A 22,894-nucleotide genomic window follows, 5' to 3' on the forward strand; every position below is an offset into this window, starting at 1 on the left:
AAGTTACTGCTTGCCCATTTTTTGTGAGCAGGAATAATGGTTTTCTCTCATTTACACCACTGTGTGCCAGGAGTAATGCTTGTAGCTGGTGACATTTTAAGGAGTTAAAGAAGAGAAAAATGCCAAGTTCTCAGAATAAATGTGACAAGAAAAATCGAATATCTGTTAAATAACCATTAATAAATATAAGCTATACAATTCTCATTTCTTTCCCATTAATCTGTAACTTAATATCTTTTTATTATTATTTTAACGTAGAATCTACTTATGAAGAAGATTGGAAGTCCTTGCAAAAGGAAAAAGTGTAGCCTGCTGTCTATGATTGTCTCACATTATTCAAATTTTCCCAGGGAAAATCAAGCCTTAGGGATTTTTTCAGACATTATTTTTCTTATACAGATCAGATTATTCATTCAGCAAACAGAAGCAATATCGTGTGATATTTAGACATCCAGCTGCGCAGCTCAGCTAGTGAGTTGGCATTATTGAATAGTGGGTTAAGAGATAATTTTAAAAACCCGTAAACAACCTATTATCTAATTTCTCAAATGATTGTGTGAAAAAGGAAATTAATTTATTATTTCATATGAAAGAAAGATATCATCCAAAGGGGGCTACGTGCCATATGAAATTACACATTCTTTTTGGGGGGAGAAAAATGTATTTTGTGCATACTATTTTAATAGCATTACATAATAGACTAGAATTTACTTGAAACAGTTTATAAAGTGTTTTAGCAAAGTGTCTGCTTTAAAATGCATAATGCTTTAATTTAAAATAGTATCTTTAAATGGAAATTATTTATTTTCATTATGTGATCTTTTTACAGAATTGTGCAAATCTTGTTCCTTTAGTGTTAAAAATTATATTTTGCTGAAGGATTATTTTAAAAAAGTGATAATACTCCTTTTTCATAAGGAGAAAAATTGTTCTCCTTTATATTTTTTTTCAGTATTTATCCATTGCACTTGCAGTTATCCTTCTGTGTAGAAAGAAATTTCAACAAATGAAATATACATCTGATGCTTAAAACTTAATTGCCTGCTTTGTTAGATGAAACTTCAGTTTGTTTTTTTTAAATTTCTTCTTCAATGTAATTTGAGTGAAAAATCAACATTCAGTTGAACGCCACATGTAAGCACAGTAGACATTAGAAATGTTTCTGTGAATTGTAAACTAGAATGATATTTTTATATTTTTAATTTTTAACTAGAAATTGAAGTTTCCTGCATATTTAATAGTTTGTGTAATTCCCTGATTGTTTGCTTTCCAAGTCCACTATGCATTTGAATAATTTTGAGAAAGAGCTTTCATGCAGATAATATGGCAAAGCCTCTTCCTATCTGCAGTTCTTTGCAAATGTGTGATCATGGTTCAGTTCTGTCCATACAGCCTGTGCTATCTCCAGAGCTATGTTTTAGCACTGCTTGAGAGGGAGGCAGATATTTTTAATAACAAGCACACTTTCCACAAAGCAGAATTTTCCACAAAAACCATTAACTTTTGTACGCTTCAAGAATATTATTTTCCCCCCTCCACAACAACAACAACAATAAATCCCCACCCAACCACAACAAAAAACCCAACATAATGTTGTTTTACCTCATAACGTTTTATGGTTTGTTTTGGGTAGCTTCAAATCCCTTCTGTGCTGTATCTCGGTATCCCTGTTGAACCTCCCCTCTTTTCTCAAAATTCATCTGTCTGGTACCTCTTGCAGAGAAGTGAGGGGGCCTAAAACTCCATGAATATGCAAATTAATCTTAAACTGAGACAATATTATGTGATTATATGCTTCGAAAGAATTCCCTGGGCTCTCCTCCTCAACCACCCTGAACTACTTTAGAAGTTTTTCTCTCTTTTCTTCACTGGAAAATAAATAAAAGTCTGTAGGTAGAAAGTCAAATCTTGTGCCTAGCAAAGTGAAGGACAAGAGGAGAATCAAAGCTCCTCAGTTCCTTGAGTTTATTTCAAGGCCTTACAGCACAATAGCACAGAGAAAAAGGATTTTGACATCAATGATTCCTCACATGCAAAGCCAGTGAACTTTCACGGGGATTAAAATATATTGGAAATTTTTTTGTAATGTTGTAAACTGTCTTTATAGGAACACCCTACCAATAAAAAGCTATTTGAATACTATTTGGGCTGTCCCTTTTTATTAAAAGCTTACTTGAACACCTATTGAGATGAACTGGTTTTTTATTGCCATGTAACTGTCAGCCACCTGAATCATGGGTCTAATCAGTACTAAAAACTTATACAGGAAGAAATTTTATGATTACACTGTTTCATTAGAATTCAGTCCTTTATACATTAGACCATTTTGTTGTTCAGTGGATTTTGTCAGCTGTTATACAGTGATGTGCTGGCTTACTAGCTGCCTTTCCCTTACTTTGGTTCAGTGAGAACCTCACTTATTAACCTTCCAATGCTGAGCACCCATCTGCTTTTTTTCCATTAGAAATCTGAAAAACATGGCAGGAGGTTGGAACTAGATGATTGTTAAGTTCCCTTCCAACCCAAAGCATTCTATGATTCTATAAAAATCTTCACCTGGCATTTGATAACTAAAGACTCATCAGTGCCTCACTGTCACGTTCACTTTCTTCTTTCGATAACCAAATTAATTTTCTTCCTTTAAGGCTAAAAATGTAGAAGCACAGTTATAAGGGTGAATGATGGAACTTGAAAGTTCAGTTGGATCTACACGATCAGTTGCCAAATCTACGTGTGTCTCAGTAGAAAGGTTCATTTAAATAAATTATTATTTTAAATACATGATTGCAGTTGATGTTTAGCTAATTGGTCAGTGCTAGTCATTGAGAACTCCCCTGGGGTCAATTGGAGAGAAAGACTTAAAGATGACAAAGGTGACTGTATTCCATCTGTGCAAGACATGAATTTTTGAATAAGGTTAATTAATGTTTGTTATCTTTCTTTGTTTATGAGAGACAGAGTCAGGATAACTGGTTTAAATTAGACACTTGGCTTACAGAAATCTGAACTAAGGTATCATAATAATAGCTTTTCAATGTTTTTTGTCAGTTCACAGTTTTCAAGACTGTTTTAGCAAATAGAGAGAATAATCTTAATTTTATAATTCTAAAAGTTTCTGTTAAAAGTCCAATTTCGGTGACAGCCTTCTGATTTATTGAAAGTAGTAGTTGATGAACATTTACAAAAATGAAAATTGTTTAAGTATTAGAATATACAGGAAGTTTCTGGAATCTCTTCTGTGTAACACCTGCTATGTAGACCATAAAATGTCATCCACATAAAACTGATTTGCTTTAGGTTGTATAAATCTCATTCTCCTCTCACAAGCAAAGCTGGTGAAAGACAGCAATTTTCTTTGCTATCACAGATACTACTGCCATTCTACATCCCAGTTTGGTTGTGGGCCCATTGCAAGTTTTCAAGATACCAAGCTGGAGTGAGAGGACATAGTCTCAAGCTGTGCCAGGGGAGGTTTAGGCTGGATATTAGGAGGAATTCTTCACAGAAAGGGTGATTAGACATTAAAATAGGCTGCCCTGGGAGGTGATGGAGTCACAGTCCTGGAGGTGGAGAAGAAGAGACTGGACATGGCACTCAGTGCCATGGTTTCATTAAATTGATGGTGTTCAGTCATAGGTTGGACTCAATGACCTCAAAAATCTTTTCCAACTGAATTGATTCTGTGATTCTGTAGTAGAAAAACACCTAACGACATGATATTGACATTAGGCTTTTGCTAACAGATGGTATAAAGCTTTGGGTGTATGAAACTTCAAATGCTAATATTATACAAAGACCAAGATATTTTATAGAAAGAATGAACTGAGTTTTAAGAGATGAAGTAATAAGAATATGATGAAATTCAGAAATCCAAAATTCAAGGACTAGTACAAGCTTCTATTATAAACTGGGAGATGAAGAGCACAGCAATTTTAAGTGGCGAGGAGAAAATAAGGAATCCGAGAGATGAAGCTGCTCATAAAATTACTCCAAACAACTATTTCAATCCATCTTGGTTTTCCACTAGATGGGAAAGAAATTAATATAAACTACAAATTGGTGAGACTTTCACTAGAATATTATGTATGGTTCTAGTAATTGCAGTTGGAGAAAAATTAACTGGAGCTCAAATGGATCAAAGAGAAGAGGGCCAGTATGCTGTCTTCTGAAAAAAGAGTAGAATAGAATACTTGAACAAATCTGGGAAGAGAGACGATTCCCATCTATAAACACTCCAGTGAGAAATACCAAGGAACAGGATCTCTTGAGGTGCTAGATAATTTTGTACTAACATTAGTTGATTTAAACTGCGTCTGGATACAATTAGACTGAAATTTAAAATAAGGTTCAGAACTATATATAAGACAGAGAGCTTCTTGAACTGTGTGTCTGTGTTTAGAAAGGCTTCATCTTGATCAAATTGCCTCCTCTTTCCTTTCTACACCTTCTCAATGAGTTGAATCTCCTTCATATTATAATGCTGCTTAGAATCTTCTTTCATACATGGGATGCAAGAATTTTCAAATCATGTTAAGAATACTGATGAATTTGTTGCATCTAAATTGTGTGATAGAAATTTCTTGATTCAGCAGAAGGATTTAAAAAATGATCTCTGCTTTCTTTTTACATTTATAATCATTATATAGGATTTATTGTTTTTACACAGCTCATTGAAGTTCATATTTGTAAGGCTGTGGCTTTGATAGGCTATTATCTCCGAAAAAGTGCTATTTCCTTTTTTCTTTTTTCCTAGCCTGTCTATAGGTATTCATTTTCTATTATCTTATAAAGTATGCTAAAAATACAATTACAATATTAATTTACTGTAAGAGTCAGGTTTATATTTGTGGTAAAAGAAAAGACAACTTGAACATAAACACTTTTACAGATGCTTATATTTTTTGGAGGAAAACTTTCCCACAAGTGAGACCCTATTGCCAAGGACGCCATTAATGTATGAAGTGCAAAAGGCCTGTTGTTCAAGCTGGACTTTAAAGTGATGGTACAGGGACCTAGGTTCTTTGAAAATCTAGCCAGTTATGGCAGTTGTTCAGTGTTGACGTTTTGGAAAAATCCGACTTTGGCACTCATTTCTGAAAGGTAGGCAAGACCAGTTTCAGGTACAGCACATGAATGTAATTAGTTTCATGTTTTGTAACTGATACTATTCATGTCTTTCAAATATTTCTATTATTTATTGTATCAAAGACAGAATGTTGGGCTATAAAGATTATTAGGAGTCTATGCATTTTTTCAGCTAAAATGGACAACTTGATAGTTATGATACCTTATAAGAAAAGGACCTGGTAGGCTTAACATATGTAGTAAAATATCTTATGAGAGATCAACATTCAGGTCTGTTTTACTGGTTTTATTGGGATATTGTCTGTATTCGGATACTATCTTAATTTTAAAATATTTTTCCAGCTCCATTTGCAAATAGTTATGAAAAAGACATTACTCTTCTTTGCCTTTTTCCATACCTATTTTTTTCAGCATAACTGTAGTTTCCTAACAAACTCTACTAAGGATTCCATACGATTGATGTCATACTAGTCACCTTTTGCTGGAGGAACCCATTAGCAGAATTTTGCTGCTGACAAAAAGTCTATGAATAAGATTATGTCTGAAACAACAAGATACAATTATTACTGGGTGATGCTTTGCATTAAAATGTGTGGAATACTACCTTGAAACTTTGAAATCCACTTAGCTCTTGCCTATCTCAGCAATTTTGTTTGCTTATTTTTGTAGCAATTATGGGCATTTTCATTTCAGTGATGAATATAAAACAGATAGAAACTACTGAAATTATGTCAGTGCAATATATAAAGCACATTAATATACATGCTTATTTTAGGACAAACAATTCAATATTCATCTTAAAAAAGAGATATTTTTTGAGTGGTCAGCAACACAGTATTTATTTCATTCAGTGAGATATTGAAAAGACCAGGAATACATATTTGTAATAGTTAAGACAAACAGCATCTGCATTCAAAAATATTGTTTTACTTTTATGAAAATATAAGCCAATATGTTATGAATTTGAGGAAAATTAAGTGCAAAATTAAAGTGAAAAAAGACTATGTTCTTCATACAGACCAAAAACAGTGTAGACAGTATAGAAGCACAGAGGAATACAAAAATAGGTATTTGTATGGATAATAAAATAATTTAAAATTGCATCAAAAAGAATCAGAACGCAACCTTTTATTTAATTGCAGCTGGTTACGTCATTATGCATTAAAAGTTTTTTAAAGCATTCTGAAACTATTTGATTATCATAAATCACACTGAGGTTAATTGGACCATGTTTAGGATTTTATGGAAATAAACTCATACTTGAGCTTTGTAAAATTAGACAAAAAACCAATGTTCTTGTTTTAGAAAGTTTATCTTAGCTTTCTTTTATCTTGCTGTGTCTTCATGGAGGACAGGCTCTACTGAATCCTGGATGCTTATTCTTTTTCTGCTCAGAACGCTGGAATCAGAGTTAGTTTGCTGTTGGCTTTGGAGTGTGCACAGATCTTTTAGATGTGCATACATGGAATCCCTTACTAAATAGTCCTTCCTGGAAAACCAAGTACTACTTGGTGTCAGGAAGGAGCAAAGATGGAAAGGCAATTTGAAATAAAAAAAAAAAAAGGGGGGTTAGCAGAGTCTTTTTGAATGTAGTCTGGTGCTTATCATGTGACATACAAAAAAAAAAAAACCAAAAATAAAAGAAGAAAAATTAAAATCAATCTTGAGGGAACTTGCTGTGGCTCTAAAAGTTACTTCATAGAGATATAATACAAACACCAGAGATGCTTTTATGAATGTGTAATTAAGACATCTATTTTCTGAATAAACCAAATCAAACAAGGAAAAAAAACCCTAGACAACCCACCCCAAACCGAAACGAAACCCCAAACAAGCCAAACTTTTCAGTCTAGAAGGGAAAAGATAGAGGATACAGTGTAATGAGAAGAGTAATTAGAGAAAAATTATTTTATTCACATTTAAAAATGCATGTTCCAGTGTCAGGTCTGATGGGCATATCAGGATTGGTTACAGCTCTTTTAAATATGATTAAAATATAATTTTTGACAAAATTTAACTTTACTGAACATTTTATCCACTTCATATATAAAATTACACTTAGAAAAATAAAGAAGCTACTGAATTATATTTATTCAAGGGATTCACAATGCTGATGAGAATTTTAAGACTTTTTTAACATCTTTTTTCTTTTCCAGAAAGTACTTCAGTTCTCTTTAAGTTATTTGATTTTTTTTTTTTGTGAGTAAAAAAGTCCCAGGAACAAAAATCAGTATATTTATGTAAGGATGAAAAATACCCATGTTTCTAGCCATTTTTGATATCTGTGGTACCCACAAAGAAAACACTCTTTAAAATTAATTTAGACAAATTCCTGTTTTATTACACAAAATTCATATTACACAAAGATCATATTAGTCTTGCTCTCTTTGTATCTTCATTTCAGTACACTTTTTTTTGCAAGTGACATGGAGCACTCCACAGTGACAACTGATCTGGGTTATCCTCAATATTGCCAATAACATGTAGCAGGCTGAAAAAATAAACTTACTTTTCTGAGGAATAAAAAAGCAATGATTTCTAGGACTGAGTTAGTGAAATATATCAGTTGCTGAAGAAGAGAGTAAGTTAAAAGTTTTGAGGTAACACTTCATGCAAACAGAGCATCAAGGAAGAGAGTAATGATACCATGAATGATACAGAAAATGAGTCAAAATCACACATTGGGAAATACTAGGAAAAGATTGATTAAAGGGTGATAGTGATAGTATACTATACACTCACAGAGTCAGATGTTTTGATATAGAAAGGCACCTTGATAGTATTTTAGATGGTTAAATATTTCTGGGAATTGTGGAAGACTTTAAATTCTTTGTAGATTTAAAAAAAAAAAGGTTGCTAATATTCAGTTGTCCCTATTATTCTCTATGTTAGTAATCTGCAGACATTTTGAGACACAGTAGTGATAAGCACTACTTTCCTACCAGTTTTATTTTTTCTATTTCCCTAAAATTCTCATGTGCAAGCATAAATCCTGGTAAAAAAAGAGAGCTTGCTTATGTGGGAGAACGCACCTATTTGAACAACAGCCCTAATGAAAGGCAGCAGTGTAAACTGCTGGCAAAGTAATTCTCTCATAGCATGAATTTTCCCTATTTCAAGGTCATTCTGGTATAAAAGTCCTTTGCAGCTTGCTTGCAATATACATCTCAATGAATGTATGTTTTTTATTAGCAAGGATTATTCTTAGGGTCACTTAAGCACATTTTTGTGTGAATAAGATTGCATAGAGCATAAAGCCCCTGTGCTAGGCACCATAGTGATAACTTTTCCCTGTCCATGACATGTTACATGGGGCCCCAGCAACAGAGGTCTGGGCACAGACAGGAACGGGATGCTGTGCAGTGAAGCATCTTCTCATCTTTGCTGCAGAGGAGCTGGAACACTGCACAGCAGGTGGGACTCTGTGAACAGCTTGGTGGGATAGATGGAGCACTGGGTGATCTCTCCTTTCCCTCTAAGTAAATCCATGCCTGGAGTAGCTTTACCTGATGCGTAGGGTAATTTTAGTAGCAGTACTTCATTTATGCTAAAGCATGTCTGGTTCTGGTTGCTCAGAACTCTAACCCACAATGTAGGGATAAATTTCTCCATATCAGAACAGAAGACAATAGAAAGCATGCAAATTTAAATCACACATCTAAAGGATGGGGATGAAGAGTTATTACTTCAGAGGTGCAAAATAGCTGTGCAGAGGTTAAATCAGACTGACATATTCATCATACATTGTTAAAGAGTCCCATGCAAAATTACTTTCATCTTATTTTTGGAATGGATGTTGTACACATGGCCTCATCTAATCTTTTGTCACTTTGCAAAACAAAAGCTAATTTCAATTCTAGAAGACAGAACCATCTTCAACTATACAAGCTAACAGATATGTGCTGCAATTCGTAAAGAGTGCATGTACATTATAAACTTGCTTAGTTGCTCTACAGAGATGCCAATCCTAATTAGGACTTCATTGGCTTTTCCATTGAAAACAGTTAAAATTCCCTAATTAAGCATGAAAAAATTAATAAAAATTAAATTAAGACTGTGTACATAAGTAAATGAAGTTTCTGCCAAATTTTAACTCACCTTTCAGCCTGGGATGGGGTTTATCCTTCCCTGCCTCAGTGCCTTATCCTTTTCAGCTTAGACAAGGATAGTGGTCTGAGAGGTAAAAATCTTGTTCTGGCAGTATTTGTCCATTTGCAGTTTAGATAACTACTCCATTTTGCAGGTCTCAGATTATCATGTAGTTTAGCACAATACAACTCTTGAGTATTGTAGCAGTTGATTCAGGACTTTATTTTCTGAAAATTGAGCAATACAAAAAGGCTTCTGAAAATGGGAAGGAAAAAAACTCCGGAAGACAGGGTAGAGGACTAGTAGAAACAAAGAAACCAAATGCACAAGGTAAAATGAAGTCCTCTGAGTCTCCTGGGTCCTGGTATCTTTTTCTTCCCCCAGTTTCTATTTCCTGATACCATGCATATGTTTCTAGTTTACCTCTCTCCATCACTCCTGAGGAATGTTTTCTATTTCAGATTTTAACTTTGTTCTTCAGTCACCTTAAAAGCATACACAACATTAATATGTTGCATAGTAATACAGCATAGCCAGTTTCACACCTTAAACTCTCTCTGAATGCAGCAGTACAGATGAAACACTGTGTACAGCTTTTCTGTCCACCCCATGAGCTAAAAATGGTGTTGGTGTATTTTCACAGCTTCTGTATAGCTGGGAATGCTGGGAACATATGAGATGTATGAGGTTGGACTTCTAACACTTATATATTAATCTGGATATTAGCATTGCTACTAAAGGTAGTTTCTATAATTTATAGATGGCCTGTAATGTGACTAATATTAAATTAGCTAATACTTGTGTGAGGGTTCTCTGACATATGAAAAAGTGTTATCTTTATAAAATAGGTAAAGCTTAAGTGGATACATGAATGAATTTTGATTTTGTAGGTGCCTTTAGATAGTAAAAAAATGTAGAGGTTTTTTTCTGATTCTTCCATATATTTTTATCTTGACAGTACAAACAAGTGGAACAGTACATGTCATTCCACAAGTTACCTGCTGAAATGCGCCAGAAGATCCATGATTACTATGAGCATCGCTACCAAGGCAAGATCTTTGATGAAGAAAACATTTTGAATGAGCTCAATGATCCTCTTAGGGAGGTAAGAATAAATTACTGGAGTAGGTCTTCATGGTATGGAAAACTTTCATATCTTTGCTGTTTCTGTGTTGAAATGCTCTTTCTGATTCTATTCTGTAACATTTCATCTCATTTGACCTAGTCAATGAATGACCAGGATAATTAAATTTATATTAGATTGGCACAAAGAAATAAGCAGATTTACGCTCTGTTCTGAACCAGTCTGTCAGAGTCACTGTCACACAAGGAAGTCAAAGAGTAAAATTCCATCCTTAAGTGTTGTCAGAAACTCATGTTTTTCTGACACTTTTTGCAACAGAGTGGAGCTGGACTAGAATGGTCCTGGATGAAAACTTTTTTTGCTTTCCCTACTTGCTAACCACCCACCTGTACAGATAAAACTGTTGAAAGCCACCACAGAGAGAGAACTTCTCTGTGAAGTAGCATCCTTGGTAAAGATGTTCTTTACTTGAGATTACAAAGCTGGAATATGATATACAAGCCATTAAAAAATCTCTTTTGTTAAACCTGTAGTCTGTATTCCAGTTTTAGGGGTTATGCTATGCTATTTTATGTGATGTGATATGTGGAAGCAGTTGGAATTTTCTTTGCAAGTTGCTTGTGTGGGACAAAGGCAGTGTTCATCTTGTAGCAGAAGTAGCTGCTTCATGGGACTATAAATCAGACTCTCTTCTGTTGGGTGCAGCTCATGTCTGATCTTCTCAAGGATGTTGGCTGATATCCTCCACTGAAAGGAGGGGGAAAAAAAACAAACAGAAGAAGCAAGTTGAAAAGCTCAGAGAATAGAGAGCATGAACAGGGAAAAAAGAAAAGAAACAGGAAAAATCTAGGGAATTATCGCCAGACTGCGTGACAGTCGAAACATGAATCTTGGCCAGTATGGAGCTTGTGTTTTGTTAAGAGAACAGAAGCATGTACGGACATATCAGTCACTGACATCAGAAACAGTTTCATCCATTTACACTTTTAAGGAAAGCATTTCTCCATAAGTGAAGTCGAATACTCTTCCATTGCAAAATATTATTTTACTAACAGCAATTTGCAGTTGTTGCACTCTAATTACCTGTGTGTTCCTCTTTTCCTGCCTCCCTCTTTGTTTCCTCCCCTCCTCCCTCCCTTCCCTAGCCTTGTTACCTTCCCACCCTTTTTTCTTATACCTTAAAAGCAGCAAGGCAAATTTGGTCAACCATAAAAAACAAAAACCACTTCTGGAGAGAGATCAAGCATGGAAAATTTCAAAAATGAATGAGTCCCTAAAGACATGGAGGAAGAATAGGATTTTGTGGAGGGAATGACTTCTGATTTTGCTATGGTCATGTAGTACTTAGCATGTCTTCTTTGTTCTCTGTATTATAGGACAAAAAATTTTTTACTCAGCTAGGATCAGGTTGCGCACTACTCTGATGACAACATAGTAGTGTTCCAGAGAAAGGTCAAAAAAAAAAGAAAGAGAAAAATAAGAGCTGGACACTGGCAGTGCCAGAACAGGTTTCTCAATGAATCTGTCCAAATTTTGGTGGCAGCTCATTCACTGTGCCCTGAAAACCCCCCTTGAGTGTTTGCTTAGTTAGCAGTTTCAAATTTAGCTACCACTTCAGCATGTGCAGTTCAGTCGTGCAGGTAGTGGCTCTTTGATGTTACTAATGGATAATAAATTAGAGCCTTTTAGAGGCTTTCATATATTGGATGGGATTTACCATCTTACATGCCAACAACTGCACAAGGCTCTAATAGGTGATAGCACAGATAACCTAGCTGCATCACTGAAGAATAAATATTTACTGCATTTCTTAAGTTTGTAATTAATCCTACATTTGATTATACTTGGAATTTAGCGTAGGGTAAAAATTTAGTCTCCGCAGGATGTAATTATCTTGATGAAAGTAGCTTCTGACAAAGACATTCATCTGAAACTATTATTTTCTCGCTTAGAGTAAGCAGAACAAAAGAAACCATACAATTGCTGCATAATTATAGCATCACAAAATGTTATTAAAATAGTTGCCCTGTTTTCACTACTCCTTGCTCTCAACCATTGAAATTTACTGTATGGGCTGAAATTTTCCACAGCTAGGCTCTCTTTAGGAGTGTTGACCTTTTTTTTTTGGTCCACGTTTTAAAATTTTGGCTCTTTTTTAGCAGAAAAGTAATTATGCATGATATAAATGTTATCATTCAACCATTAAAAATAGCTAAAGTACATAGAATTAGCAGTAAAAATCTGGTGTAAAAATAGTTCTTACATGATAAATACTAGTAATAAAGCTGTATATGCTTATTAAATCACAGAATCATAGAATCATAGATGATGTTGAGTTGGAAGGTACCCATCAGGATCATCAAGTCTAACTGCTAGCCCTGCACAGGACCATCCCCAAGCATCACACCATGAGAGCCTGAGATCATTGTCTAAACGCTTCTTGACCTCTGTCAGGCTTGGTGCTGTGACCACTTCCCTGGGGAGCCTGTTCCAGCACCCAACCACCCTCTGGGTTGAAGAACCTTTTTCCAATATCCAACCTAAACCTCCCTGACACGATTCCCTTGGGTTCTGTCACTGATCACCACAGAGAAGAGATCAGTGCCCTCCTCTTCCCCGCAGGAGGAAGTTGTGACTGCAATGAGGTTTCCCCTCAGCCTCCTCTTCTCCAGGCTGAACAGACCAAGTGACCTCATCTGCTCCTCATACGGCTTCCCCTCAAGGCCCTTCACCATCTTCATTGCCCTTCTTTGGACACTCTGTAATAGCTTAATGTCTTTCTTATATTGCAGTACCCAAAACACCACACACTATTCAAGGTGAGGCCGCACCAGCGCAGAGCAGAGCAAGACAATCATCTCCTTTGATAGCAGAGGTTAAGACTTTTTTGATAAAAGAGGACATTCATAGTAGATTAAAATAATAAAAATCTGAGAAAAGATTTGATGAATATTTGATACAAAGGTGTGAGTGCCTAACATTGTTGGATGATAAAAACAGAATCATGTTTATTGTGGGGAACTAACTAGGTCTTCATAAAAGAAGGAAAAAAAGAATCCTGAACATCTTTAAATTTTACAATACTCTGTCTAAGTGCTTCAAAGCTGCGTATAGCAACTAGTGGCTGACCTGTATCATTTAAGCATAATCTTGTATTAACAAACAGATTGTGTTCAATGATTGAAAACTAAGGTAGACATTTATGAGACTGAAAAATTCTATATTCTCCCCAGTTTAGTTAATTGCACAATTTGGGTATATTAGTCCATTGGTAATGTAGTTAATTGGATATTTTCAGCTCTATACACTCAAACTGAATTAACCATGCACTGGAACATTTGATGTGCTACTACCTGCTCATAAGGACACATGCTCTCTGACAAAAGTAAAGGATAAAGGTTCATTTGTATTAAATCCAGAAATTTCACTCTAACTGAAAAACATATCCCCTTTTCCACAGTTAGACATCTAAATAACTGTCCAGTCTTCTCAAGAATAAAATAATCAGGAAACTCCTGGCAGTTACAATTTTGGTAGAGATGAAAGATTTTAAATTGCTTCTTCCAGGCCATGCAGGGTTGGATTCATCAAACCTATCCGTAGCTCCATGCAAGTTCTGCAACAAGTCTGAGATAATCATCAGGATCTCTCTGCACATACCACCCACACACATATGCTCTCATGATAAAGAAAACCTAGCTGACTAGCTTAGGAAAAAGGCTACATCTTCAAACAGCATGAAATAAATTGTTGACATGTGAAATAAATTGTCTTTAATAGCATTTACAATAAATTCTGTCCTTAATAGCTTTCCAATTAACTCTGTCTCTCCCTCATTTCTTGATGTAGTGATTAGAAATTGGTAACAATTAGCATGATTCCCTTATATAAATACCATCTCTGATTCTTCAGCAGACAGAGGTACTAAAGATCACATTTTTTAACTCTGAATTCTTACCACCTACATGCCTGAACATCATTTGGCCTCAGAAGGCCTTAGTCCTAAAAGGAGTCTTTGTAACCGTCATGACATGAAATGGAGATGGTACAGACAACACAGAAAGAAAAAAAAAAATCAAACTCAACAAAAACTCCATATAGATAAGAGAAATATATTCCAAAAGAAAACCTGAAGTATAAAAGTTTAAATACATATACATAGCCAGTTTCATCTTGTAAGAAATTTCAAAGTGGCTCAGCTCTGGCATTTGTCTAAGCCACCAGCCTCACTAGCAGTGGCTGTAAATGGAGGTCCACAGAAAAACAGGGTATCTGTTAATGACTCTCCTAGACTCACAATATTTTCAGGTTAAGGGGTACTCTGAGACTGATGTGATTTGATTACAGGGTAATCCTTAATACACATCTCTTGCGATTACTTATTTGCATTCTTGAATCTACACACTCTCTGCAACCACACCATCCTTTGTCAAGGAGCACAGACCTGTATCTTACTGCATGAGAAACCACTTCTTTCTTTTGGGATTGAACATGACTCTGACTGTTTTATGGTTCTGATGGCTATTAATTCTTGTAGCAAAAGTGATAGTACAGTCAATTCCTACCCCCTATTTGCATGACAGTTATGATTTTATAGACTTACATGATAACATCCTTAACTGTGATTTTTTGGTGGTAAAGAGATATACTTTATTTAATTCTTTCCTGTATGAAGCTAGCTTACCCTTATGATCATCCTTCTTGCCATTCTCAGTTTTTTTTTCCTGGCTCCACTATAGCCTTTTAGAGCTGATAGCATCAGGTCTGCAGCTAGCATACTGATGCTACAATAATAAAAATAATTAATTTCCTACTAATTCCTAACATTAATTAGCTTTTTAATCACTGCCAGCCATCAAGTTTTATTTTATTTTAATGTAAGAACTAACTCTAATAGGTAATGGATACATTATTTTGTGTGTTTAAATAGGTGTGTCACTTAATATTTCTCCACACAAGGCCAGAAGAAGCTTCTTGTAGTTTCTTTTTAATAAGCTACTTCATCTTTACATGGTGCTGTTTCTGGAACTGAGCAGAACTGTGTGAAGTTCTTGGCCTTTGTTTTTTCCATAGGGATAGTGAATATAAGTACATTGTGGTACCTATTACAGCCTAATGAGTCAGGTATGAGATTCTGAAAAAACACTTTGCTCAGTGTCCAGTGTTGCATCAGGAACGGCATTTTGTGACAGTTCTTGTAGGAAAAGTACTGCCACAACCAATTAATGGAAAGCTTCCATTATTTATAATTTATATTGTATCTAAATGAAAATGGGACATAAATCAGATCAGTTTGTACATGTAGACAAAGTATTATTGTAGAGAAATTATTTTGTCTTTTCAAAATCAATTTTAAAATTATCAGTGTGGTAACCCTGGTATTTTCCCCTAGTTTTAGACCTTCTCCTTTTTCCCATTAAAACATACCTCCTTTTTTAACATCATTCCTTTTACTCAGTATTTATCTTTAGAAATCATGAAACAGTATATTCTCTCATTTTGACTAAGTTATAATCCTGTGCTCAAAAGATGAAGCATCTCTGAAATAACAGTATGAGGCCAAAATACGGTGTAATTAGACTATGGAATGTTTGATTCTATTTAATAGCAAGTCATGATGATTTTGGGCTACAGACTTTCAAACATTAAAATAATGGTAGAAAATCAAATTATTTTACTAAAAAATAATGAAGCATCAGAAGCAATATTAAAATTTGGAGATTCCAAGTATTTTGGTTCCATAACAACTTATGTCCCTAAATTTATCTCATAAAAGACAGAAAGATAATTATTTAATTACAATCCACTTTTCTTCATTTAATATGCAGTGATCCTTGGTATGAAGCCTAAAGAGGGGAAGTAGGAAAAGTGCATCAGAAGTACAGATGTAGTCACATTGGAATTCATTTAAGTATCTCCTTATATGTATATATGGAGCGTGAATACCTCTTTATCCAGTCGATTAAAGTTTCTTGGTTGTTTTTTTTTTCCACAGAGACACAAAATACAGCTTTGGTTCATACTCTGGAGTACTGAATCATGAATGACTTATGCAGCATGTCAGTCTTTCAGAATAAATGCTGATATACCACAGCATTATTTACTTCACAAATGCTAAAAAAAAAAACCCAACTATATTTTTCAAATATCTGTGTGAATTATGCCTAAATTGTAGTCCGGGTGTACAAAGCTTAGGCAAAACCCTGACCACCTCTTACAAAGAACTATAACAAAGTTTTTAAAACTAAAAATAGTAACAAAGGGTCATTTTAATGTGGAAATGGGCAGACAATCACCACTGGATTGGATTAATGTTTTAAGATGATTTTCCCCAGCAGGTGTGATGTGGTAACAAACAGTGTACACTCTCAAACCTGTTTCCCAGGGACCTAACAAAATGTAGTTTGATTTCCTGAGCTATGGGGAGTGTGTTTGCTTCTTGCTGTATGCACCTACACCAGTGTATATGCTGCAGCTGAATTGTCAACTACTTTCATTGCTGTTGTGCATATTCAAGAAACTTTGTTGACAGTCCCTTCTGTGTTTGACATGCTTTATTAGCAAATCCATCCTGAGATGAGACATGCTTTGACAAGTCCCACATCTAACTGCTTCCAATAATACAGATAATAATACACCAGCGCTGCTCAGTAGTTATGAACAGGCATGTTACTGCACCTACAAGATTCCTTTGTTGTAATTGTTTAATAAATATTTCAGACATGACAGTTCTTTCATGAGCACTTCAAATATACTAAAACAAATCAAATGCCCAAATCTTAGTGCACTAGTTGTCTTTCATACAAAGAAAGGATCATGCTTCCAAGCATCTTTTGTATCTCAGTTTTTAATGGACTGAAGAATTGTTCAGATACTTGATAACCAGGTAGTGCTCAGGATGGAAAGAGGCAAGCATTTTTTATATTCTCTATGTGGTTTCTGGTGAAAGCCAGGAAAGGTTACTGTGTATTAGTGCTTCTCACAACATGTTCATTTCTATTAGGTTTGAATATGCTATTGCAATTATAGATAGCACTGCTCCATGTTTAGGAGGTTCAAAATAATAACCTGTACTTCAAATAACTTCTGAGTTAGTTCTTCTTATGTAAACACATTCTTCTACTACTATGCTTGCTTTAGCTTGACAGGTGCTCTTTTTGGTTGGATATGGAAAGTTCTATTTCGCTAAAAATGAGTGATATTTTGCCTTAATCCCTGAATTGTGACTATAAATCCATTACATTAAAACAGCAGAAGTTAACACACATTCCTTTGAACCTGTGAGAGAATAATTGAAAAAAAAAATGAAAAATAAGTAAATTAAAATTCTTAGTGCAGAGCTGAAAATTACATTATCTCTTTTAATTCAAGATTAGGAGATGTGGGATCTGGCACTCTGGTACCTACCAGGGTTTTCCATTTTCTTCTCATGCCATGGCACTTGCATAAGGGAAGCATGGGAAGGAAAAGGAGAAAAGAAGAGGGCAGGATGCAGCCCTGACTCCAGTAGAAAGCATACTTCAGACAAGACAGAGATGCAAAGTGTAGACATGCCCACATGCCTTCCCTGTAAATCTCATCCTTGCAGGTGGTGAAAGTGAACATCTTTTCCATAAGTTTTCATTGTAGAATTTAAATTTCGGATCCAGAAGCAGACTAAAGTCTTTTGAGGCATATTTATTTGGAACCAGTAAAAATGCTATGGGGGCCATGTAATAAAGTTTCTGGGTTGAATGGGCACCCTTCAAAGATGCCATTGTCCATGAAAGTCACTAGAAATAAACATCGTGATTTGCCACCAGCAAGAGGAGATAAATATGCCATGAACTGTTTCATGCAAAAACGAATGCATGTGCCTATTTTTATGCACTCAGTTGCACATTATGAATATGGTAGTAACAGCATACAGAAGGGTACCCAGCACTTCCCATGCATAAATCTGGAGTTGTCTTTCATGAGCATGCAAAAAACAACTGAGCATGAAATCTGTTCTGAGTACGCACTTATGAACCTAAATTCCAGTTGGTACACTGATGATTTAAGAGGGTAAATCTAGTTAAAGCTGTGAGAGATATCAAAGTCAAATTCTGCACTTCAAGGCAATGCGAGATCATTGTTTTCCTTTTATCCTAATGCTACTATAACAAAAAAAAAATAAAAATTTGTACATTATTTTGAAACTAACAAAGTTGTGTCTAATCTGTAATTTTGTACTGTTGCTGTTACTTAGAAAATGCAAAAGGGAAATACGTAAAATCTTTTCTCCATAAATTGTCTTGTAGATAAGTCAAAGTTGAAACACTGAATTTTTTTACTACCTGAAAAATCAGGAGTCTCCTCTACAGCTGCAAAATAATCTTTTGGAAGTGTAATCTCTTTTGATGAAGAATTTTTATATAAAAGATGAAATGGAAATTGGAATTGAAATTTTTGAAATTATTTATAAATGGACAGATAAATTTAGCGTCTATATTGATGCACAAGGTGTTGAATTACACTTGTTGAATTTAAAGATGTGTCTAACACTGAAGGAACTTAGTATATGATACTTTTAGTGATTAATGAGAGTCTCAGAGATGACTGAAGTTAAAAGCTGGTGCAAAATGTGGATTCTGACACTGTGTTTACAGGTACAGACTTCCTGGTAACTTCTAGACTGAGTTCAAGGCAATGTTTTTATCTGTTGTCTCTGCCTCTTTCCTGATACCTTCACACATTCCTTGACCAGTGGTAGCACTGGAACATAAGCCATCCTTGGTAGTAGTAGAGCAATGACTGACAAGGAGTTTCCTGAAGAGAATTTTAATCTCTCAGCTTCTTCTGGGGGTCTATTGCCACACATTGTATAAACACTTGTGTATTTATGAAAAATAAGTTTTCATAATCATCATATTTCACCAAGAGTAGAAAGTCTCCCATCCCTGCCGTGTTGGAAATTAAATAGTTCGTTCTTTTTAACATCTGGCAGAAAACAGATTCACTACTTAGAGGAAAAGAAATACTGTCATTATTGTGTGTGGACAGGTTAATATATATAACAGACCTTGAAGGGAATTAAGAGGCAATGATATCTGTAGAGAAACAGAAAGGGAGGTGTATGTAGCTTGCTTTGTCATTCTCTAACACCAGATACGTTCTTCATAATATTGATACTTACAGCAAAGCAACAAACTTAGAATGTGAGAAAGAGGTTAATACCCTTCCTGAGCCATTATTTAAAGTTCATGGCTGGCCTATTTTTAGGCTACCATGTGAGAAGATGTTCACTGAAAATAGATACAGATCATGTGTCCTTGCAGAATATAGAACATCAGGACATTTCATTTCCAAAGAACATAATTGGGACTCAGAGCAGAATCTTCTTTCCTCTCACCTCTTTGCTTATAGATTATACTTCAGTTATACAAGCACACACTCTTACATGACTTATATTAATCTCTAAATATATAACTAAAACTAATTTGCAACACAGATCTAATGGGACCCATTAATTAGTTAAACTTTAATTCTTTTCATTAAATGTACAAATACATACATTTTGTACACATGTAAATACATCTGTAGAGATATATATGTGTATATATACATGTGGAGAGCATATATATGCATATGTATATGTATACATACACACACCCTGACTTGCTGGCACATACACACAAACACGTGTGCAAGATGTATATTTGAGAAGAATATTATATAATACTTTGTTGATATCTTAACATTATAGTAAGTACATATATTGCATTAGGTACTTCAGTATGGTTTTTCTGTTACTGCTGTTGCCATATGTCTCAACACATACTTCCTATGCCACCCAGTCTATATTTATAATATATTATCTTAAAATTAACTGTAGTTGCAAGGGGTATAAGGGCTCTCCTATGATACGGATTCAATATGTAAGATAAATTTATTCATAAAGGTAGAGATGAAGACATAGTCTTAAGATCATTTGGAAATCTTTCTGAATAAATTATAGGAACATATTTCTTATGTGTTTAATTCACTGTGAGTAATGTAATTATACTTAAACACTATTAATAGTAAAATAAATTTAAAACTCTGGGCAAGCAGATAAACTGAAATTGAACTGAAAAAGATTATTTAAGTGTTGCAAAGAACCTGGAACTTCCTATGCACCTGCATCCTGTCTTATGCATGGATGCTAATGGCAGTTCCGGAATGCTCTGCTGTTATCAGGCCCCCCTTGCTTTTAGTGCATGTCTACTCCTGCACAAGCACAGCTATTTAAGGCCTCAGGGATTGCATTCAGAGAGCAAACAGAGCAACTGTATAGGCTATAGGTATCTCCCCTGATTTCTCATTTATTATTTATATAGCTGCTTCCTCTCCACGCTCCATAGAACAAAGCTTTTCAGGACGTAGAAATGCTGAGGATGTCCTGTGCATCCTTGATCTGTCAAATCTTGACCAGGGTTTGGCTTCTAGTTGTAATATGACTTTTTCTTTCATTACTCTGGTACCATGCCATTATTTAGTGTGTCTGCCTACTGGATACTTAAGGTCTCATGCATCGCTTTTATTCTAGCTGTTATGACTAATTCACATTGACTAGTCTACTCCTGCCAGTTTGCCTTCTCTTTCCTCCACATGATCTGCTACTGAGGCTGTTTTTGCTGTCACCATTTGCACTCCTCAGAATTTCTTCCACTCTTTACAACCTCCTTTGCCATTTATTCATTTCTTTCCCCTGCAGCTACCAATATTAGCCAAAGTGGTACTCTCAAGCAAATTCTGTCTTGAGGGCTGTCTGGCTGACACTCTAGTAAGTTATTCCCAGAAACTTCATCTCCATTTTTATGAACTGATGATATCTTTTCTGGAGCTAGCTCTCCAAGTCTCACCCTTACAACTGAGCATCATCCCCATGTTTCACTGTAAAACAGGGCTCTAAAATCAGCACTTTCGGTATTTTTCTACTTCTGCATGCTTGGGCTCTGGTGCAGTGGCCAGAATGTGGGTCATGAGCTCCTTACACCTGTGATGCAAGTTGCCATTCACAACACAACATCACTGAGCCTTTGCACATGATCCCACCCCAGCACCCTTGTCAGTAGTTTCCTGTAGAAAGCAAATTCAAGTGGTAATACAATTGGCTTGTCCCAGTTCCCATTGCAAAGCAGTGACGAAGGCTGATTCAGAATTAGAAAGGGATTCTGAATCCTCCTTATCTTTCTTTTTATAGCCTTCTGTTATATATAGATGTGTTCATCTATAGCTGCCATTATAAATATTCTAGCACGTACACACACTGGCATTTAGGATCCTGTCACACATTTGTCTAAGAAATCTAAATAAATGACATTGTTTACAAAAGCTCTTTTTCACCACTTTAAGAGGTGGCATATACATAGTGTAAGAATGTTTAAATTTTGTGTTAGGTAAAGTTAGGAATTTGATGTTTCTCCCATATAACATAGAGTAGGCCTTCACTGAATAATTATAAATCAAATTAGATGCAAACTGAAATGCACTTAAAAACACTAAATATAATTTAAATGTGGACATTTCAAGCTCAGCTAACTGGGATTTATCCAATATAATCACTGACTTAATTTAAGCCACTTAATAAATTTATAGAGAGAGCCTTTGAACCAATGGACTTTTAATTCATAATAAGGAGAGTAAATGTTAACCTAGCAATTAACAAGATAACAGTATTTCTTGTCCAGAGCTCTTTGAGAGCTGTAAAATAACTCAGTGAACAAATTACCACTGGCTTTTCAATGACTGTTTTCTTGGTTGTTGTTGCTACTGTGTCAGCTAAATGACACACATTGTGTGTAGATAAAGGACATTCTCTTGAGAACTTCCTTCTTCTTGTCTCAGTTATTTTGGCCATTTGGGTTGCAGTACTCAGGGGACTAAAGAGAGGAGCAGGAGACAAAGAGGGAAAGATGGAACAGCAGAAGGAATTCTTTGCCTGTTGCAGAGCACACAATAAACTCTCCATGGAAGAATTCCCAGCTTCAGCTTCTGATCTTGATCAAAAAGTGAAAATCAGAAATAAGTCAACGCAAAAATTTAGATCCAAGCCATAGCTTTCAATTTCTTTCAAGGTATGTTTATATTTTCCTGCCATCTAGTTCCTTGTTTCAGTACTTTGTTTTAGCCCCAGTCAGTCCCATGATAGCTTCAAACATAGGGTTTTTTTTTCTCCCTGCTTTCATCCACAAGTTAATCTCTTCATGGCTTTCCCTTTCCTCAGCAAGAGAAACTGTTCAGGCTTTTCATACTGTTCTGAATTCTGACAGACAAATTTTACACAACAAAGCACACCAGTGAATATATTTTACCTGATAATTCACACAAATGTGACTTGGACTGCCTTTGTGAAACTGCACTGTCTCCTCCTCTTTTTCTTACTCTCATGCATAATTATTCTTTCTTGGTATCAGGTGAATCAAGCACTGTCCTGAGAACAGCAGCACTCTTTCCAGTACTATTCTAAAACAAAATCCCTTTTTTGCTGGCAATCAGGTGAAATCTCACTCACTTTGGTAAATATAAGAGGTACTCTTCATTCAGCAAACTTATAAGTAGCAACTGAGCTGTTTTTTGGGAAGGATGTAGCTGCCACACAGATTACATACAAGATCAGCCACAGATTCATTG

At 35.3% G+C, this 22,894-nt stretch overlaps 1 protein-coding gene across 1 annotated transcript in view; it reads left to right on the forward strand.

Annotated features, from left to right (window-relative positions):
* Positions 1–22,894, forward strand: part of HCN1 (hyperpolarization activated cyclic nucleotide gated potassium channel 1) — a 199,179-nt gene that overhangs the window by 149,252 nt on the left and 27,033 nt on the right. Inside the window, 1 exon segment of the mRNA XM_018077327.2 lies at positions 10,133–10,279. Coding sequence (XP_017932816.1) covers positions 10,133–10,279 — 147 coding nt within the window.

This window comes from Manacus vitellinus, unplaced genomic scaffold (genome assembly GCF_001715985.3).
Source record: "Manacus vitellinus isolate BGI_N305 unplaced genomic scaffold, ASM171598v3 scaffold_36_pilon, whole genome shotgun sequence".
Lineage (NCBI taxonomy): Eukaryota > Metazoa > Chordata > Aves > Passeriformes > Pipridae > Manacus > Manacus vitellinus.